At 43.4% G+C, this 20,063-nt stretch overlaps 3 protein-coding genes and 1 long non-coding RNA gene across 6 annotated transcripts in view; 1 reads left to right on the top strand and 3 right to left on the bottom strand.

The window, feature by feature from the left end:
• The window catches only part of LOC102942858 (cell migration inducing hyaluronidase 1), a 142,292-nt gene extending 141,491 nt beyond the window's left edge, over window positions 1–801 (bottom strand). For both annotated transcript variants that reach the window (XM_043523393.1, XM_027829110.3), the window contains exon 1: window positions 671–801. The gene's annotated coding sequence lies outside the window, so the exon portion shown is untranslated. The remainder of the gene's footprint in view (window positions 1–670) is intronic.
• LOC102932459 (cell surface hyaluronidase) overlaps window positions 1–11,001 on the bottom strand; it is a 74,598-nt gene extending 63,597 nt beyond the window's left edge. The window contains exons 1-3 of one of the 2 annotated variants that reach the window (XM_043523392.1): window positions 10,778–11,001; window positions 9,900–10,185; window positions 5,586–6,089 (exon numbers count right to left, since the gene is read on the bottom strand). In XM_043523392.1, coding sequence (XP_043379327.1) covers window positions 5,586–6,089; window positions 9,900–10,089 — 694 coding nt within the window. In that variant the 5' untranslated portion in view covers window positions 10,090–10,185; window positions 10,778–11,001. Of the gene's footprint in view, window positions 1–28; window positions 823–5,585; window positions 6,090–9,899; window positions 10,186–10,777 lie in introns of those variants that run through there. The other variant, XM_037909976.2, reaches the window with a different exon arrangement.
• Window positions 9,744–20,024, top strand: LOC122461900. Its single transcript, XR_006284148.1, has 2 exons — window positions 9,744–9,951; window positions 18,858–20,024. It is a non-coding gene; the product is annotated as an uncharacterized LOC122461900 (long non-coding RNA).
• Window positions 14,033–20,063, bottom strand: part of ABHD17C (abhydrolase domain containing 17C, depalmitoylase) — a 50,504-nt gene continuing 44,473 nt past the window's right edge. Inside the window, exon 3 of the mRNA XM_007066842.4 lies at window positions 14,033–15,532. Coding sequence (XP_007066904.1) covers window positions 15,313–15,532 — 220 coding nt within the window. The 3' untranslated portion in view covers window positions 14,033–15,312. The remainder of the gene's footprint in view (window positions 15,533–20,063) is intronic.

Here is a 20,063-nt window from a genome sequence, read left to right on the forward strand (position 1 = left end):
CCCAGCTCCCAGCCCAGCGGATACGCACCTGTTGCGCTGGAGCTCGCAGGGGGCTCCGGTTCCCGAGGGCGCCGGGCCCAGGCGAGGAGGCGGGCCGGGAGCAAAGCCCTTGGCAGCAGGATGCCGCAGCACTGGCGAGACGCCCCCGGGGGCTCCTTGGTCGCTCTCGGACTCGTGCGCCCCGGGAGAGCAGCGGTTCCATCCGCCACAAGCGGCCGGTCCTGGAGCGCTGCCCGGCTCGCGGCGGGGCTTTGCCGGCCTGAGCCCGGAGCAGCAGCAGCAGCAGCTGGAGGCACCTGCTGCCCAGGACGGAGCATCCCCCAGGCGAAGGGGACGCCGGCTGGGATGGCCCCGCACGTGGCGATGGACGCTCCGAGCCCCAGCGAGAGAGAGACACACACCGAGACGCGTCATTCAAAGCATTTTATTCCCACCGGCCCCCGCTCTCCGGCCCCCCCGGCGGGGCGCGCGCCTCTGCAGCCACCTGTGGAGTAAAGCGGCGCTGGGTAAACGCTCCCCCGCCCCGCAAGCACGTGGGCTCCGGCGCCGGCGGGGGGCAAAAGCTCCGGCGCAGACACAGCGACGTCCCCCGGCAAAACCCGGCGCCGGACAGAACCCGGCTCCAGCCCGGCAGAGCCGCCAGAGGAACAACGGGCTCCGAGCCGCTTACCTATCCCCGGGTGCTATAGCCACAGCGGCTAGGCAGGGCTCCCTTCGCTGCTCTAAGGCGCGGGCAGTCCCCCCTCGGAGACGCGGGGCTCGGCACCGGACCAGGGAGAGCCCGCGGGCGCTAAGGTGAAAGCTGCTCCTGAGCGCCGGGCTGCTTCTCCACTCCCCGGCCTCCCTATTTATAGCCCATCTCCCGGCCTCCGGCGCTGCCCCCGCTGTTTACAGCCGCGGAGCCGCTGGCTCCGCCCACCCCGGTGACGCCGTCTCCTCCTGGACCCGCCGTGCGGCTCCCCAGCTGCTGGCGCCCAGATGCAAGGAGCCGAGCCGAGCTCCCGCCGGCGAGCATCCATCCCCGCCTGGCCCGCCGGGGCCTCGAGGGGGCGCGCGCCGGGCATTCGCCGCGCACGTGGCTGGACCTGTCAGGCGGCTGGAAGGAAATCCCTGAAATCCCGGGGAGTGGGAGAGGGGTGCACAGTCCCTGTTAACATCAGAGTGTCCCCTACGGGTTGCAGCTGCAGCCTCCGCTACCTTCTGTGAGGTTCACACAGGTCTGGAGATCAACAGAGGGAACGGGGGACTTGGACTGCCTCTGTCCTTTGCAAAGTAGAGTCTTCCCCTTACTGGGGGCATGAGCTATCTGGGGCCCCAGATCCTCGGCAGGGAGCTAAACTTTCTGCAGGGAAATTGGTAGAGGAGGTGAGCAGTAAAGGGAAAGTTGTTGCCAGGCACACAGGCTGAGAAATCCCAGTGCCCCAGGCTACATGCTGAAGGAGTGAGGTGTGTTCCCCTTTCTACCCTAAGCAAAGGTTGTGGGCAAAGTAGGTGGAAATGCCTAGGACCAGATTTGGATGCCTAAGGATAATTTAGAGAGACAAGGTGGTGAGGTTATATCTTTTATTGGACCAATTTCTGTTGGTGAGAGAAAAGTTTTGGAGCTTACAGAGAGCTCTTCATTTGTCAATCTTGCAAAATCAGTCTAATTAAATCAGCCTCACCCTTTTCTCTGGGATGTGTAGCCGGAGGGCAGCTGGGAACAAGTATTTGTTTAAAGAACTCTGATGGGGAGGACTGAGAACAAGAATGCATGAAAATCACAGGAGGTAGGATACCACTGCTCTGAGGCTGAGACACCCATGGAGAGGTCATCTGTCCCACAACAGTCACTGTAATGCCATAAAAGTACCTTCAGGGGGTATTCCAACAAGTCTTGGGCCTGATCCAATGGGCTTTGGATCAGGTCCCTTGCTCTTAAATGGTCTGCTCCTGCTCCCATTGACTGCAGTAGTCTTTAGACTGGAATAAAAAGTCCATTTCAGATTCCAATTTTTTTCTGAATCAAAGTTATCAGTATTTCTTATGCTGTTAAATGCAGCATGAAAGACCAGAGATTCTGCTAGGCGACGGATAAATATATTAAAGCAGAGATTTGTGGCCACTGAGCTGATTCATTCCCTCATCAAATCCCACACTACCCATTTAAAAACCCTCACTCCAGAGGAGAGGGACAGCTGGAAGTGAGGAGGCAAATATACCAGCCACAGATACCACACAGAGCCTAGGCTAAAGGGGAGCCCACTGTGCAAAGCCATAAGTGCTGCTGATCACAAACAGCAAGGGAAGGGAGATACATTCATGTGCCATCATCTGGTCACACTGTTTCAATCTGTTGCCTCAATTTTATTCTGGGGCAAGATTTCTTCTGAGGGAGGGGTCAGGGCCAATTAAATTGTTTGTAGATCTCTGGAGTCTGAATTCACCTGTTGTAAATGTGCAGAATTTCAGGTATAAGAGAACTAGAACTTATTTTCCATAGGCATTTATCCAAATGTCCGTTGCATCCCCTGACTGTCTTATTCACCTTCAACTAAAATGTTCATTCTAGAGGAAAATAAAAGGTTAATAGACTGGATAAAAATAACAGGTTGAGAAATTATATTCAAGCTGTATGTATTATGCTAATACATCAATACTGGAACTAAATGTATTCAAGGCTTGGGTTATCACTAAATGAGACCCCCCCCCAGCCTGCACTTGCCTTAGGGTCCTATGCAACAGGATTTCAGTGGGACTTTTGCCAGAGGAAGAACTGCAGGCTCAGCCTTTAAATCTTTATCTGTATGCTTGCGGAGATCTCCAGATTCTTATATTATTTAAGTAATTTCCAAAAGCCCTCTCTCTCTCTCTCTGTGGTGTTAGTAGCAGCACAGCTGTCGTGATTTGATCCTTTTCCTGAGGAAAAGGTTGCCTTGAGGTGAGCAATTTAGAGGTAATTTTCTCCCAGCATTGAAAAGGTCCTAACTGGCATATGGGCAAAACTGTGGAACAAATTAGACTAGAAACATCTCTATGCTTTTATAAGAATCCACTTCAGGAATATTTAGGAAAATGAGCTGAGGCCTATTACTATCCGAGAGCTGACACTGAAGAGGTGAAATGGGGCTGATTTCACCCTTGACAAACCTCATTTTCAGGATTATTTTTCTTTTTCAAATAAACTCCAATTAAAGTTTACACAATACTCTTCAACTACTCAGGATGCTTTCTCAACACAAGAACATTTCCAACCATGTGAACATCCTCACATCTGTCTCATCAGCCTTTCCTAGTGAAAGGACCTCATTTTGCTGTTACTGTTACTCTTACTCTCTCTTTTTTTTTTTTTTAGGCTAATCAAAAACAAAATGGGTCATGCCACTCTTTCCTAATGGACTCCCTGATATTAGGAAACTTTAATATTTCAAGCCCCAACATGTTGCAATAAATGTAATATTTTGCATGAAAATTTTAATTGGATTGACTGGGATCTAGTGAGGTCTCATTTAAAGGGAATGACAAAAAATAGCTGATTCATGACATAGACAATCTGACTAATAGTTTGTTCCCACAATGACCCTGACTTTCTTCTGGCAGTAGACACAAAATTCACACAGGAATAAAGGGATGGTACTTCCTGTGTAAGCGCTTTCCTCCCTGGTAAACTCCCTCTGTGAATGATATCCTGTTTCCTTAATACTGTGCAGAGGGTGGAAGGAAAACCAGGGTCAGTTTTCACTAAGTAGTTCCCATGGCATAGTTTGAACAAAAGTACCCTTCCTAAAGCAGTCCCTGTTTCTACAACACAACCCAGTCTGTCTACTTCAAATAAAAACTGGATACTCAGGACTGTTTTCAAATGCACACACTACAGATACATATTAGCATAAATTATATAAATGGTTTGGGCGACATATGTGTATGTATCTATGCATACACATTACATATATACATAGACACACATACATATAGAGAGAGAGGGAGAGGAGAGAGAGAGAGAGAATTAGTGTTTTGATCTCTATGTTGTTTTGAGATTCTTTTTTAATATTTCTTAATTACATGATATAAAATCAGAAGCTACAGAAAAGCCAATAGACTGGTTTACCAGATAGGGATGGTAATTGAGATTTGTCCACATCTGGTTTTAAATTCTACCAACAGGGGTCACCCTTGCACACGATTAGCATACTCAGGTCCTAATATCTTTCAGATCATCTCTCAAGGGTCCTTTTCATGAACAATACTGACTAAGTCTTATTCCAGGATTTGTACTGAATTAACTGCTTGCAAGGATCACTTAAACGACTATACCTGCTATGACTGCTGGTTTAGGCTGGAATGGGTCAAAGCAGGAATCCGTTTCATATGAATTCATATATAATGTCACACTTTATCCTGAAAATGGAAAACATGAGGCTCCAACTTATACGCCACCATTAAAACACAACATATTTTCAATAACTAAATATAAAACTTGCCTCTTCCCAACTGCAAATGCTACTGAGTATTCTGTGTTGATATTTGTTTTCTCAACAAAAGTTATATTACTTGCATCTCTCTGTAGGCAAATACATTCAGTTTAGTCTTGAGAAAATCAGAATACATCAAAGTATTTCAATTTGTTCTAATGGCTTAAAACCTTTAGTACAACCTCCTCCAGAAATGCTTTGTATAATATACAACAAATTATTGTTAATTATTTGTATTAAAGTAGCACTCTGAGACCCACAACAGAATTGGGGAGGTACTGTGCTGGACACTGCACAGCCATAATATTCCCTTTAATGGCTCTTGACTTTCAGAGGTGGTCTTCTAACAGAATGGTACTCAACCTTTCCAGGCAACTGTACCAGTTAACCTGTCAGCCATTGACCTCTACATTCTACATCCAGAATCTTTCTAGCATCCCTTACTCTGCAGCCAGCAAATTCTCCTTTCTCCTACCTACCTTAATAGGATCCCTTCCTACTAGATTTTGAACACCTTCATCTCCCTCTAAAGTCAATATGGAAATTCAGATGATCAGCATTTCGCAGGAGATGCTTCGCAATGCACTTTGTAGGTTTGGGGGTTTAGTGATGAACACTGGGTCAAGGCTTTGCAGGGCCGCAGTGAGACTCCTATAACCCTCTCCTACTGGATTCTGCATGATCCTGTCTGCTTGTAGCAAACTATCAGCATAGCAGGCCAGATTGCAGGAGGCTGGTTTACAGCAGCCCATGCTCCACTGTGGGTTATAGGTCAGACAAGGGAATGAGAAGCGGGCAGCAGTGCCAGAACAGAGGCAGAACGTCAAGCCTTTCATTGAGAGGCTGATCCTATAACCCCTGCTATTAACCTCACTGAAGCCGGCGAGTAAGCACTGCAGGATCGGGCCTTATAGTGTGGGAGTAAATGGAAACAGGGGAGGAAGATGGGCAACCAAGTACTAATCAATGGCAAAAGTTGGAAGCACCAGCACTTAGAAGCCACCATTCTAACATGTATCCTTAAGCTCATCGGGGAAACAATTAAACATCATTGGTCACATGAGGCTGGTAAACATAGATGCAAGCAGAAAATGTCAAGAACACAGGAAACGTGCATTCTCCTTATATACCTACCGCTTTGTTTCACTTCCGACTTAAACAACAGTCTCCTTCTTTTAAGCATTTGCTTCTTTAGCAGCGAGAAGGCTTTGGATTGCTGGGCTTCAGCCAATACTCCCATGTCGCTGAGGAGCTTAAGCACGCGGTATAACAACAGTGGCTTCCGTTTGGATTGCAGCAGCTTGAGAGGATTGATCTGAATTTTGGGTGGGTTGACTTTCTTATCACAGTTATGAAATCGAAATATTCTCCAAGCATGTTTAGGTCCAAAGGCATCCATAAAAACATATCTGTAAAGCTTAAGGAGCATGTCACAGGATACCTGCTCTTCTTTTGATTTCTGGGTCAGGTTCTGATTTGTTACCAACCTTCTTCTTTCCTCATGACTTACAAGAGCATTACTTCTAAGAAGGCTGGAGAGTTTATATGAACCAGGAGTCCCAGGGAGAATTTTCTTACTGTGAAATAGTCCTTCATAATCCATATCCCACAAAGAACAGTTGGGATTCAGGCTATTTTCTGAAATAATCATAAATACAGTAAAAACCTATTAGGCATAACGAGGGAAGAACATATTTCCTCCTACCAGATTTATAAAAGTATACATTTAAGAATGTTTCACTGTATTACTGAATATATTTTGGCTTACTGCACCATAAATGTATTTTGTCAGGCTTACAGTATGTTTTAATAGCCAAATTAATAGACTACAATGATGACTCCTGTATTTTAGCTATTGGTGCTTTACTCTGGTCAAAGATTGTAATCTAAGAACCCATTTTGGGTATTTTCTGGTCTAAATTAGTATCTTACTTACGAACAAGAACTAGTGACCATGACAATGCATTCTGTTCTGTATAATGTCTGCAAGCAAACACCGTGGTATCTACTACAGACCCACAATTTGACCCACATCCACCACCCCCCGTTCCCTGACCACCCCTGGACCCCTCACCCCTGACTGTCCCCTGCCGCCCCATCCAACTCCCACATGCATTGAGTGGCTTTGTGGTAGACTGGCCCTTTTTTTGACTTGGCTGAGAGGAGGGAAAGGCCATTTTCACTCCCCCTGCTTAGCGTACTCAGCTCTTGGGCCCAGATCTGGGGCCTGATTCAACTCTCATTCAAGTAAATGAGAATCTTTACACAGACTTGAATGAGAGCTGGATAGGGACCCTGCTGTAGAGTTTGCCCTCGCACTCTAGAACGGGGTGGGCAAACTTTTTGGCCTGAGGGCCACATCTGGTTTCCAAAATTGTATGGAGGGCCGGTTAGGGGAGGCTATGTCTCCCCAAACAGCCAGGCGTGGCCCAGCCCCCACCTCCTATCCAACCCCTCCACTTCTCGCCCCCTGACAGCTCCCCTGGGACTTCTGCCCCATCCAAACCCCCTGTTCTCTGTCCCCTGATGGCTCCCCCCACCCCGGGACTCCTGCCCCATCCACCACCCCCTGTTCCCTGTCCCCTGACCACCCCTGGACCCCTCACCCCTGACTGTCCCCTGCCGCCCCATCCAACCCCCACTCTCATTCCTGACTGCCCCCCCGGGACCTCTGCCCCATCCAAGCCCCCTGTTCCCTGCCCTCTGACCACCCCGACCCCTATCCACATCCCCAACCCCTGACCACACCCCGAAGCTCCCCTGGCCTCTTTCCAACCCCCCCTGCCCCCTTACCACGCTGCCTGGAGCACCGAGTCAGGACACGGCTCTGCAACTGCGCTGCCCGGCCCCCCAGAGCCTTGCACCAGTGGTGTGGCACACTGAGGCTGCGGGGGAGGGAGAATAGTGGGGGAGCGGCTGGGGGCTAGCCTCCTGGGCCAGGAGCTCAGGGGCAGGACAGGAGGGTCCCGCGGGCTGGATGTGGCCCGCGGGCCATAGTTTGCCCAACTCTGCTCTAGAATGTTTTCCCAGTGCGTAAGTGGGCAGCATTCTGGCTCCACCCCACTATCCTCCACTTGCCAGATGCAAGGGTCCAGCTTCACCTTTTCAAGAGCTGCAATCACTTAAGTCCAGATCCTCAATGGTATTTAGGTGCCCAATTCCCATTGAAATCTGAGGGAGTTTGGAGCATAAATACCTTTGAGAATCTGTGCACTACTTTCTCCCTGGAGCAATAGAGAGACAGGGGAGGAATAATGACTCCCTGAAATTTCCAGGTTTGCTCCTGAGGCAGAGCAAGTTACATACCACCCTGTACTCCAGGCTGGGCCTAAAGGCTCAATCTAGCCCCCTAACAATAATAAATACAACAATTAAATGTAATTAAATTCCCTCTGTCTTTACAATAAATGATACATCTTATCAGACTGCAAATCTCAAACACGATGACTGAAATAATTAAAAGGAATAAGAAAACTAAACCAACCAGCTGTGCCACCCCAAAGGCCTTTGAAATAGGTTTTTAAATAATATCAAGATATAAACATGGAGCCTTCCTGATCCACAGTTTCCTTTCTGTTATGCTTTTGAAGGAAAGGACAAGATTTTAAGGTGTTTTATGTTTGCAAAATGGCTCTGTCCTCTTGCATGTTTTAGAAGCTTCAAATGTATTTGATTTGAAAATAAAGGTTAACAGCTCTTTGCTGGATGGATGGGTGGATGGCAACATTAAACTCAGCCAATCATCAGAAGGTTGACTTGCATGTAGTAATCCTATTAGTAAAAATTCTATAAAATTGTTGGGTTTTTTAAACTTCAAAAAAGCATATCCAGGGCCATAATTTCATAGCTGTGCTAAATAACCCTTTACTACATCATAGCTGTGATATGACTGTTTTATTAGGTGGTGGTGGGAATGTATAACTATCTCAGAATTATTATGTCATAATAGTAAATAACAATACTTTGCATTTCTATAGCATCTTTCATCTGGAAGATCTCAAAGCACTTAAAAACTTTGTTAAATTAAAGCTCACTACACCCCTGTGACATAGATAACTACTATGCCCATTTTACAGATGGGCAAACTGAAGTACAGGGAGGTTTGCCAAAGATTAGATGATAAAGTCAGTCACAGAGCCAGGAACAAAGAATTCAGCTGGGGCCTAACTATCCTATTAACTGTGTGCACAGCTCCCCCTGAAATCAAATGACTAGACAGTTAGTCCCTAGGAGTCCTGAATTCCAGCTTCCTGTTCTAACCAGTATGGCCTTGATCCAAAACTCACAGATGTAAATGGAAAGCCTCCCATTAACTTTAATGGGCTTTGGATCAAAACTTCTGGGACACTATCTAAATAGGTTGCATTCTGCAGCCATGACATCACACTTTGTAGATTTAAAATATTTCTGGTTTGGAGTTTTTCCAATGAAAACCCAAAAAGTGTTGGTAGAAAATGTTAGTCATTTTTCCCCATGGAAAACTCAAAACATTTCCTAACTATATGTACTAATAATAAGCAATATTTTGTTTTAAACAATACATATATCTGCTAACTTTTTCAGATGAACCTTGCACTATGTCATGTGTTCTAAGCATCGGAGTTAAAGATAAACTATTGACGACTGTGACTTTATCTTAATATTATAATTATTACCAGCAATCATCTGAAAGATAAACTAAAGATCCTATTAGGGGCCTGCTTGTAACTCAAAAAGGGAAAAAGCACCAACAGGGTTCGCTGTCTCCACTCAAGAGAGATCCAGGACTGGAAGTGGAGGGGCAGAGGTGCATGGAGGGGCAGAGCTGTGTAATGGAAACTTGCACATGGCCTGTGTGTACATGCTTGAACCCAGCTAGTGCTCACTTTTGGGCTGGGGAGGGAGAAATGCAACTCAGATTCTGGAGAGAATAAAGGAGATAAATGTAAGTCAATACCAGCAAGAGAAACATCAAATAATAGTATTATATGTATTGGTCCTTCTCCCAGGGGCTAAAGTAGTATGTGTCAAGGAGGTGGTATGGAATCAAACCACAACATTCTGATCTAGATGTTGATTTTGGACCCCCGGTGGCCCCGAATTGAAGGGGAAATGTGGATCTGAGGAAGTCCAGAAGAATTTCCAAACAGCAGGAAAGATGGGAGTGTGCACTCAACATGCTGTGGCAAAATGGACAGAGCTCTGGGTTCTCTTGTTTTAAACGCCCAAGAACCGCTGATTCAGCACTTTTGCAGGCCTCCGCTTGAAAGCCAGATAAAGCAAGCAGCTTTGCTGCTAGCACTGCCCAGTGGAAAGCTTCTGCACCGTCCACGGCATTTGTAATTTGAGCTGCAAACTACTGGTCCTCATGTCACTCTAGCCAACCTCACGCGTCAGCTGCACCAAAATGCTACATTAACCAACCCACTGCGGAGCGCTTGCGGGAGCCCCAGACAACGTTTTACTAACTGTTTAAACTTGTCGCTTGAGAACCTGGGCAACGAGACAGGAGCAGCAGCAGGTTGGCAAGTACCAGGGCACGGGGGTTGGGTGCAGAGAGACGCACGCCGCTGCTGGCTTTCTTCTTCGGGCGACGCTCAGATGGCTGCAGCCCCGCTGATCTGCTCTCCGGCTGCAGGGGAGGCGACCTTGAAGCCATGGCGGCAGGCGAGCTGGCAGTTCTGCTAATGGGAGGCGCTGCTGCATGAAGGGACGTGGAGGGGGGGGGGGGGCGCAGAGGCCTGGGCTTTTAAACCTGCAACGAAGGGGAGATGGGTCTCCATCCGTTCGCGCTCTCCCCCACCCAGCACAGCCGCTGTCCTCCCCTGCTGCCCCGCTCCCCCCTGCCGGGACTCCGCGCAGCACAAGCCCGGGGGGTGTTTGCGAGCGAGCACCGAGCGGGGGAACCCGAGAGCTCCGACGACCCCCAACCCACCAGCCTCCCGGGACTGCCCGGGGCCTTTGGGTGGCTGAGCCTGGCTCCTCTCCTCCGCCCGGCTCCTCTCCTCCGCCCAGCCGGGCACTCCGCTCTGCACCAAGTCCCCTGGCTCGCGGAGCCCCTCTCCGCAGCGCCGGGCGCCGGGCTGGGGCGCGCACGATGCCCCCTGCAGTCCGCTTGGCACCTCCAGGCCACGTCTCAGCCCCGCAGCCCCAGCTGCGCTCAGCTCCCCTCTCCATGCAGGAAGCGCCAGGGCCCCCTCCCAGAGGCGCCTAGGGGGACGGGGCTACAGGGGGCAGCAGCCCGGTTCCTTGCCGCCGCGGCCCAGGGTAGGACTGGGAGCGCACGGAGCCGGGGCGAGCTCGGTGCTTGCCGGGTTTCCCCCCGGCCGCTGCTCTGCGCTTCTTACCTGGCAGCCCGGCTCCTGGGGACTCCCTTCCGCCCCCAGCCGCCTTCCCTGCGAACGCGTCCAGAGCGTACGGGGCACAGTAGCCAATGCAAACCACTCACCCCCTGCCGAAAGCCACCCACCCCGCCAGGGGCCCTGCTGTGCCACGAGCCGGCCCTGATGCAGCGGGCCGGCGCAGAGTGGCTGAAGCGAGGCGCAGAGAGGATGGCACCACCAGGCACTTCAGGCCGGCCCTAGAGGTCCTATTCCCATCCCCCCCAAAAGTCTTCGGGAACGTGGAGTTGCCAGGCAGCAGCATAGGACCTCCCCCAGCCCCGGGCCTAGGTAGATCAAGAGCAAAGGTGCCTCGAGCTGTTATTTTCTAAGCCACGGCTGTTAAGAAAAGAGGCAGCAAGAAGCAGCGGAAGGAAGAGGCTCCTAAAGGTGCCTTCAAGGGAAATCCAAAATGAAGGAGTTAGGTTCTCACTGAGACTGGCTAGTCCCCCACACCACACCTGGCTAGTAAAGAGACACCTCCACCTCCAAAATAAGGAATAGAAAGTGTTGCAGATCCAAAGCACTAATCTGAAAACAGAGTTTGGTGCTTATTTAGGGGGCTAACAAGTCAGTACCCCATGTAGGATTGCCCCAATTTAGGGGAAGGGCCTGGACAAATTCCAGCAGAAAGTAACAATCTCCCTAAGAGTAGAAGATAAGTCTAATTAGCCTATATCACAGTAGGTAATTAAGCAGTGGAGGGGTATAACATAACAGATATATAGGGAAGAGTCTGAAAATTAAGGGATAGGGTACCAACGTTAGAACCACAATGACTACATTAGAAATGTAAACAGTGTGTATCAGATTCCCAAATGCTGCCATACCAGCTGTAACTGAGAAGTCAAGAAAAAAAAAATTAGATATACAGTTGTGCTCCATGCCATCTTTCTACCCCCAAAATTTCTACCACATAAAGCTTTAACAGCTGTCCCAAGTGAAAAATAAATGGAAGCAACATACACACCTAAGAAAAAAAAAAAGTTAGGAAACATTACACCGTAAAAGACCATCTAAGTACTCCAGCAACACGGTTTACAGAACAGCACATAGACAGCAATTAATTTTCAGAGACATCGTGACAGCTCTAAAACATGCTTACACTGTGGTAAGGGCATATCTAAATTTAAGAACAAAATTATATTACAAATTTTTTGTTTTGTCAGCTGGAGTTTAGCAAAAGTCCCATTGATTATATTTTCTGCAAACCCAGAGCATTTTAAACAACAGTTCAAAGCCCCTCTCCCATAGTTTCACTCCATTACGCCTCTTGATACAAAAGGTCCTATGCTAATACTATTCTCTTTCAATAAAGGGTGTCCTGGATTTGCGCTTGGTTAAGCTGTTCCATGAGTCAGTCATGGATTTTTAATTAAAATTTAGTTCTGACATCTCATAAATCAATTTTTTAAACAGGTGGGAGATTTTTAAATGTATGAATTAGAAATATTCAAATGCCCAAAGTCAGGGAAGGATCATTACAAAATTATTGGAATGAAGAAAGAGGTCAATATATTTTATATATGCTTTTTCACCGAAGAGTTTGATAGCATCACACAACTCACAGAACTGATTCAAGCATGCTTGGATAGGAACATTGTTGAAGGCACTGAAAATTCTTTGAGGGTAAATTTATTGAATTGAAGGGAGAAGGCAACATCCTAGAGGGTCATGGCAAGGATCATTATTTAATGTTTTCATTGATAACAGGGAAAGTTTAAAACATGTTAATGAAATTCAGATTATATGGAATTGTAAGGAGTTACTGACATTGACCAGAACAGAGAAATATCAAGGGACCTATACATATTAAAAATTGGCAGAAAGTTTGGGTAAATGGAAAAAATCTGAAGGAAGTGTTAGAGAAAGATCTGGAAAACAGTCATGCTGAAAGAAATCTAGTGGTGAGGGTACCCAGGACATGTCTGCAATGCAATAGCAAATATCAGTGAAAAATACTATTGCAAGGTTGGGCTGAATAGGTACACATCATTTCAAGGAGCAGCAAAGAGATAGTAAGTAGTTCCAACCCTATATGGGGCTGATGTGACCACATCTGGAGAACTATATTCAGCTATGGGCACCTCACTACTAGAAGGATAGTGACAAATTTGACCAAATTCAATGACTACTGTATCAAGTGATTGAGGAAGCTAGGGGAAGTGATTTATAAAGGAAAGATTAAAAGAGCTACGTGGAACATGTCTAAGCAATATTTAAAAGTGACTGCATTATGCAGGGAAGGGGAAGAGATAATCTGGCCTAAATTTTCAGAAGTGACAAAGTGGTAAGCACTTCCTGAAAAACCAGGCCTCTAAATTGTCTCAAGTTGGACACTCAGAACTGGAGAAACTGAAAGTCCCTAGTCACTTTTGAATGCATAGGCCTATATCTACAAACAGAGTATGTACAGCAGGGGCCCCACTCTTTCATCACAGGGTCGGAACAACTCCCACAGATGTTAATAATGGGAGCTGCCGTCCTCGGAGATGGAAAGGAATTCTTAGGGGTTGTATAAAAGGGATATGATGAAAAGATGACATGAACACATATCATTTAGTTACAAAGCTCAGTCATCTGAAACAAAAAGGGTAATTTAAGATGAAGATTAAGCAAAAACTCACTTGACAGCATGTGGAATAGTCACCAAGAGAACTGCTGGAAGCCCCATTGCTTGGGCTATTTAAAATCTGACTGCACAAGGTCTATTGCAAAGAACCAGCCTGGACTGACGAGAGGGACTGGATGATCTAACTGACCTTTTCTATCTTTAATTTCTAGGATTCAGGGATAAAAATGAAAATTTCAATTTTACTTTAATTACTAGGGCACTACCGCTCTAAATCAATCTCAGAGACAGCATGCACACTTGCTGTGCTCACGTTAGTTAATTGCATTCTTGTCACAAGATCTCACGATGACCATATTTTCAAACATTGTTCCCAGCCATGATTTTCAATATTTAAACAGTAAGTCAAGAATCCTTACCAAACAACACCAGTTTACATTCCATTTACATAAAATATTGAGCAGAATGGCAGGTTTGCTCTTTAGGATTATTTTGTGCCTTTCTATAAATATTTAACATTAAAATGCAAGGTTAGGCCATCAGATTATTTGGTATTTTCTCCTCCTTCCAAAATATAATTTTTCCATACCTCATGTTTGCTGCTTTTGTATGAAAACGACAGTACAAATGAGATTCACAATTCAATATGCTCTAATCCATGCATCCTTTATTCCATTACAACCACTGTGTTGCATTCTAGCAACAGTACACAAACTGCAATCAACCGCAATCAATGTTTACAACAATCTGAGGCTTACAGTACATTTAAGGCCTTTAAATTTGGAAAAAATTAGACCTATGGTAGTAGTGTAACAATTGTAAGTGTCTTGCATTTCTGATGCATATTCTGTGTGATTCCAGTGTCAAAGAATCAAATTACTTCTAAACTAAAAAGATTAGTTCAATGAAAATTTAGTTACATAAATTCATCAAAACATAAAATGTTAATTTTTTTGTCCTGGAAATCTTATAAAATTTTAATAGCAAAATAATATAGGGATAAAAACATATTTTAACAAAATGTATTCAATCATATACAAACCAGAATTCTGCAGTTTATTGTAATTAGACTTAAATTAAAACTACCAATTAAGAATCTATGCACAATGTAAATTCAAATATGTACAGTACTTTTAAAAAGTCTACAGGAATGCTTTACAGAAGGAAATGTTATGGCTCTTATTCAGACCCTCTGAATATTAAAAGGAGTTTTCTATTAATGAATTTACACATTTATTTTTATTAAACAAAAACAATTCAGTTAATTTTTCCTTAAGAATATTCCAGTTATGTTTATACAGAAAATGGCTGAGAGGTTGTTACAGAATTTAGCCCCATGTAGTACATTTTTTTTTTCCAGGAAAGAGTAGGACATCTTAAATAAATTTACTTGGGAAGATTAGTAAGTTAAATAAAGACCACTAAGAGGAAAGACCTCGTCACAATAACTTGCCAGTTACATTACCACAGCTAGAAATTTACAAAGAAAGTACTCCCTTAGATTGAACCCATGAATCGATCGTTAAGAACAAGCTGTAGTTCACAACAATTGTGTTCCAAATACTGAGAACATTGAAAAAAAGTCTCATAGGACAGAATTATAAATGATCAGACGGTGGAGAAAACTGACTTTAGAATATTAATACAGCACTAGATTAAAAGTGTCCCCATATTCAGCTAGTATCCCCTTGTCCTCCAGAGTAATGAAACTAAAAATCATTGGAGTTACAGTAGTTGACCATATTGTGTGCATTAGTAGAATAATTTCCAGATATAAAAGACAAGTTTCATCAGATGTTTGATTAGAACACCCTCAAGACAGGTATTTCTTCATAGTATAAAGCTATTACAGCTATCCAGTTAAAGCATGTGCAAAAAACAGGTAGTTTCTTCCATTCACAGTAACTGAGGTAAAATCAAGTAGGCTTCTTCAGGAGTTGGGGAGTTCATGAGATATGAACTGTTTTAGTCTTTCTAGATATTGTGCATAAAGCTCTATGTCATTATGCCCAGCCCCTTCCACCCAGAGGGGCTCCACTGCTCGTGGACATCGCTCATACATTGCCAGGCCATGGGAGAAATCTATTACCTCATCTTCAGTACCATGAATTACCAACACAGGAGAGGTTACTTTAGATATCTTGTCAATGCTGGGCGGGGGGATGGAAAAGAAAAAGAAGTTACTCAGGCTTTTAGTTTTTACATTTGTAGTACCAAAGAAAACAAAGTTGAATTAATTACTAAACACATTTAAGTTGAATTAATTACTAAACACATTAAAACACATTTTTTTTAAATGGATGCCCCCCCCTTGATGCCCCACTGACTTATCCACAAAACAGGCACAGATAACGGTCAGTGCAAGCTCCCCTTTTATTGCCATCATGCTACCAATCTCTTCAATGGCAAGAAGTCTGTCCACTCTCCTGCCTGGTCAAATCTTTGGCTTATTAGTGCCTATCATACCAGCTGTCTACCTCAGAACCAACCTGAGCCCACCAATGCATTCCCACAGAGGATGAAACTTAAGTCACCATGTCTGAATTTGAACTAGTGACCAATGTAGCCTAGAGCCATTCAGTTCCCTAATTCATTATGGCCCTTTGACTGAAAATTCATTTAGAAAGCATTCTTATCTATGTTATTGACCCCAGAGATTAATACAGATTATTTTAAAGGATTAATTCATTTTAAGATTAGTTTTAAAATATAATTTTCTCTATTTACATTGGCTGTTTTCATTTTGCATTTCTGCTCGCACCATGAAAAAAAGAATAGGGTTATGCTACAATTATACTATACTTTTAGTCAGTCATTTTCACTTCCAGGTTCTCATATGCACTAGCACAATATTGCAATGTTAGGATTGAAAACACGAAAGAGACATATTTAACTGCAAATCAACAACAACAAAAACATACACAGGATTTGTTTCATGGAAACATTTATGTGCATCTTGGGTTTGGAAAAGGCTTATTTTTCACAACCTAAATTTAGGGAAATTTTGACCTTAAAGTAAACATTCAGCTTAGATGCAAGCTTCCTTTAGCAGTATAGTATTTCTATTGGACTTTTTGTTTTTGGGAGAGCAGGGTGGGAGGAAAGGACAATGATTAAGCTACTACAGTATCTGTAGTTCTCACGACTCTATTTTCTAAGCTCCAATATACCATATTTAGCCAACAGTTTACATATAGAATTATTTGTTGCTTCCCCATCAAGTACTAGAATGAACTAAACATACTATTCTTTTCATAATAGGTAAATACATCTCAATCTGCAAATATTTGATGGGTGTGAACACCAAGGAAAGAAAGGAACTATTTAGGGTGGTACAAGGGGATAGGACTAGAAATAAGGAGATGAAATTAGGAAAAGGCTTGCTTGTTAGCAAATTTTCTTAACAGTGATATCTATTACACTGTGGAACAGTTCCCCAAGTAGTGAGAACTCCATCGCTTTGGACATCTGAAATAAGACATCAGAAGATCTATTGTAGTGAACAATCTTGAACTGACAGAATAACTAGACTAGACAACTTTTTCCCACCTCTAATTTCTATGATTTGTTAAATAAAGTTGAATAATAATTAAAGGGAGTCAGGATTTTGATACTCTCAGAGGAAGTGAAGGAAGTGAAACATCTAGATGTGAAAGTGACAACACAAAAGTGAAACTATCTATCCAGTCACTCAAAATGAGTAAAAAAACAAAAAGATAGGCAAGCCAATGTGACAATTTACAAATAAATACAACATTTTGAAAATACTGATAATTCCATTCAAAAATTTAAATGTGAACTGGAACAAAGAATTTCACGAGTGTAAAAGCTCAGCATTTGGTGTACTGTGGAATTCTAGGTAACAGCTATTGCTAAACAAACGTTTTGGTCTCTCTACATCCCAGTATCTCTTCAAAACAGACTGTACAAGCTTAAAACAGTAAAAAGTTAAGACTTGATTTTAAAATTAGATTCTGGCAGGAAAACATTAAATATGGACTAGTCAGGTTTAGCTTTTTCCATGTGGAATACAGATAAGGACTTTAAGAGAGACTGTCGGTATAAGATGTACAATTGTAGTTTTTATTTGCATCCCCAGGTGAATACCATAATTAATGGCAATGTGAAATAAGCAAAATATTGACTAATTTAGTTTAAAGTCTTAAAACCCAATGGACTGCCTGCTACTGAGTAAAGATTTCATAATAGGCATGTCAGCTATGTGCAGTTATGTACACAAAAGTCTTTTTATATATCACTCTTATTAGCTAGCTACTGTTTTTAATATATAGTTTAGAAAGTTGGGAAATCCCCATCATTGCAGCATTCAGGTAACTAGCTTAATAGTCTGTGAATACAGATGAAGAATTGTCATTAAAGAAAAAAATATTTTTATTTTGCAAAAAATTGGACAGCATCCCATTGCCAACTCAGCTACTTGTAAAGCAGTATTTAAACTGCACATTAGCCTACTTGATATTCTCAGCCACACCACTCTGCATCTAGGAAATCTACAGAGACTACATTCTCATGAGGTCGCAACATAAAACACACACAACAGCCATTCTCCAAAAGTGTATATAAACATTGTTTCCTCCAGTGAAGGCAGACAGATGTGCTGTACACATTAATGAAAATGCACAAATGTTTATTTCCCTTGTTTTAAGTGAAGTCAGTCAGAGCAATGAACAGATCAGTAGAAGAGTAATAAAAAAATACCGTACAACATCTCTGCTGTCAAGTTTTAAACACCCCTTCCCCCATACACACTTATTTATTTTTTAAACTGTTTGACTTGGCTCGTTCAATCTAATCACTGCTACACAATCCTGTAAATAAAGTAATTAAAAACCTTAGCTTTTTCTCCTCTAGAAGTATTAATTTTAATCATAAATATTAGATATTTAAAAACTCTAATAGAAGAATGATGCACAAGTTTAAGAGCAAGAGCTTTTAAACTACTAAATATACCCTCAGTGAATTCATATTTTAATTTTCTGAGAAGTGTACTAAGGATGACGACTTCACAAAAAAATTGTAGCACTATAAGCTTGAAGATCATATATTTTAAGAAGCAGCTGTCTCACTAGCTACAGACGGTCTTCCTAAAACTCTCTCTTTAAATGTTAGCTCTTATGATCAAGTTAAGATAAAACATAATGAATAGAATGAATTCCACTGCTATATCCTAGCTGCAAAAGGTCTGCCTACGTGGTGAACCCTCCTCCCACCATCCCCGCAGCGAGCCCAGGTCAATACTACAGGCCTAAAAACAGCAGCGTAGATATTCTCGTTGAGGCTGGAGCCTGAGCTCTGAGACCCACCCCCTTTGCCAGGTCTCAGAGCCTGAGTGAGAATGTGCGTGTACACGGCCAATTCAGCTTCATAGTGGGAGCCCTGCAAGTCCAAGTCACTTGACCTGGCTCTGAGACTCACTGTGCCATTTTTTTTTTTTTTTTTTTTTTTTTTTTGCAGTGTAGATGTATCCAAAGTCTGCAGCAGGTCACAGAGCTCAACTCTGCACAAGCCTTTACGGAGCCTGCTCGTCTTCTCCCTTCCCTGGCTGCAGAAAACTACTTGGGGTATTTTTTCCTCTCAGACTTTTGCATGCATCATTGTCAGAAGATCAGTATCACTAGCACTTCATGACCGTCTCAGAAGACAATGCTACTATATATGACTTCTAAGCTCAAATGAGGAACCTTTTTCTGGAGAAAGTTGCACGGAATACTTAATAGCAGACACTCAAGTAACTAGAGAATCAGGGATGGCTTCTGTAGCTGCAAAGTACACTCTGCAGCATAGCGTCATAGTAGTAAAATGTTAAACAATACCGCTTCCACCACATGGCCTTGTACAGCTCAGATTTAGACAAGGATTAGAACTATTTGTACTGGAGAGATGCCTCCCAGAGAAGTCAAACGAGAATCTGGTGCTTATTAGTCAAAGCAAATTTGACTTCTCACTTAACAGTCACTGCAATAAGCAGCAGGTGGTTTAAGACAGTAGTTCTCAACCTGGGGTAAGCATACCCCTGGGGGTACGCACAGGTCTTCCATGGGGTACATCAACATATCTAGATATTTGCCTAGTTTTACAACAGGCTACATAAAAAGCACTAGTGACATCAATACAAATGAACATTTCATACAATGACTTGTTTATTCTGCTCTATATACTATACACTGAAATACAAGTAAAATATTTATATTCCAATTCATTTATTTTATAATTATGTGGTAAAAATGAGAAAGCAAGCAATTTTTCAGTAACATGTATTTTTATGTCTGATTTTGTAAGCAAGTAGTTTTTAAGTAAGATGAAATTTGGGGTACGCAGGATAAATCAGACTCCTAAAGGGATACAGTAGTCTGGAAAGGCTGAGAGTCACTAGTTTAAGATATTTTCTTACACTTACATCTTTAAAAGTGTAGTAAAACTATATCACAATGTTGTAATATGTACTGGTTTATTAAAGCAATTTTCAGATGCAAATTAGATAAAGTGTGTTCATTAGTATGAAGTTTTAATTATTAAAGCAGTAGGAGTTAAAATACATCTGGCTTCTTTGTCACAGTAGCCCCACAAAATTGATTCTTTGAGGTTCCAATGTGTGGAATTTGGGCCTCCACCTTTCTCCCTCACTCAGGAAAAAAAAAGAATGATTGTGTTCTGTAAGAT

The sequence above is a fragment of the Chelonia mydas genome, chromosome 10 (genome assembly GCF_015237465.2).
Source record: "Chelonia mydas isolate rCheMyd1 chromosome 10, rCheMyd1.pri.v2, whole genome shotgun sequence".
Taxonomy (NCBI): domain Eukaryota; kingdom Metazoa; phylum Chordata; order Testudines; family Cheloniidae; genus Chelonia; species Chelonia mydas.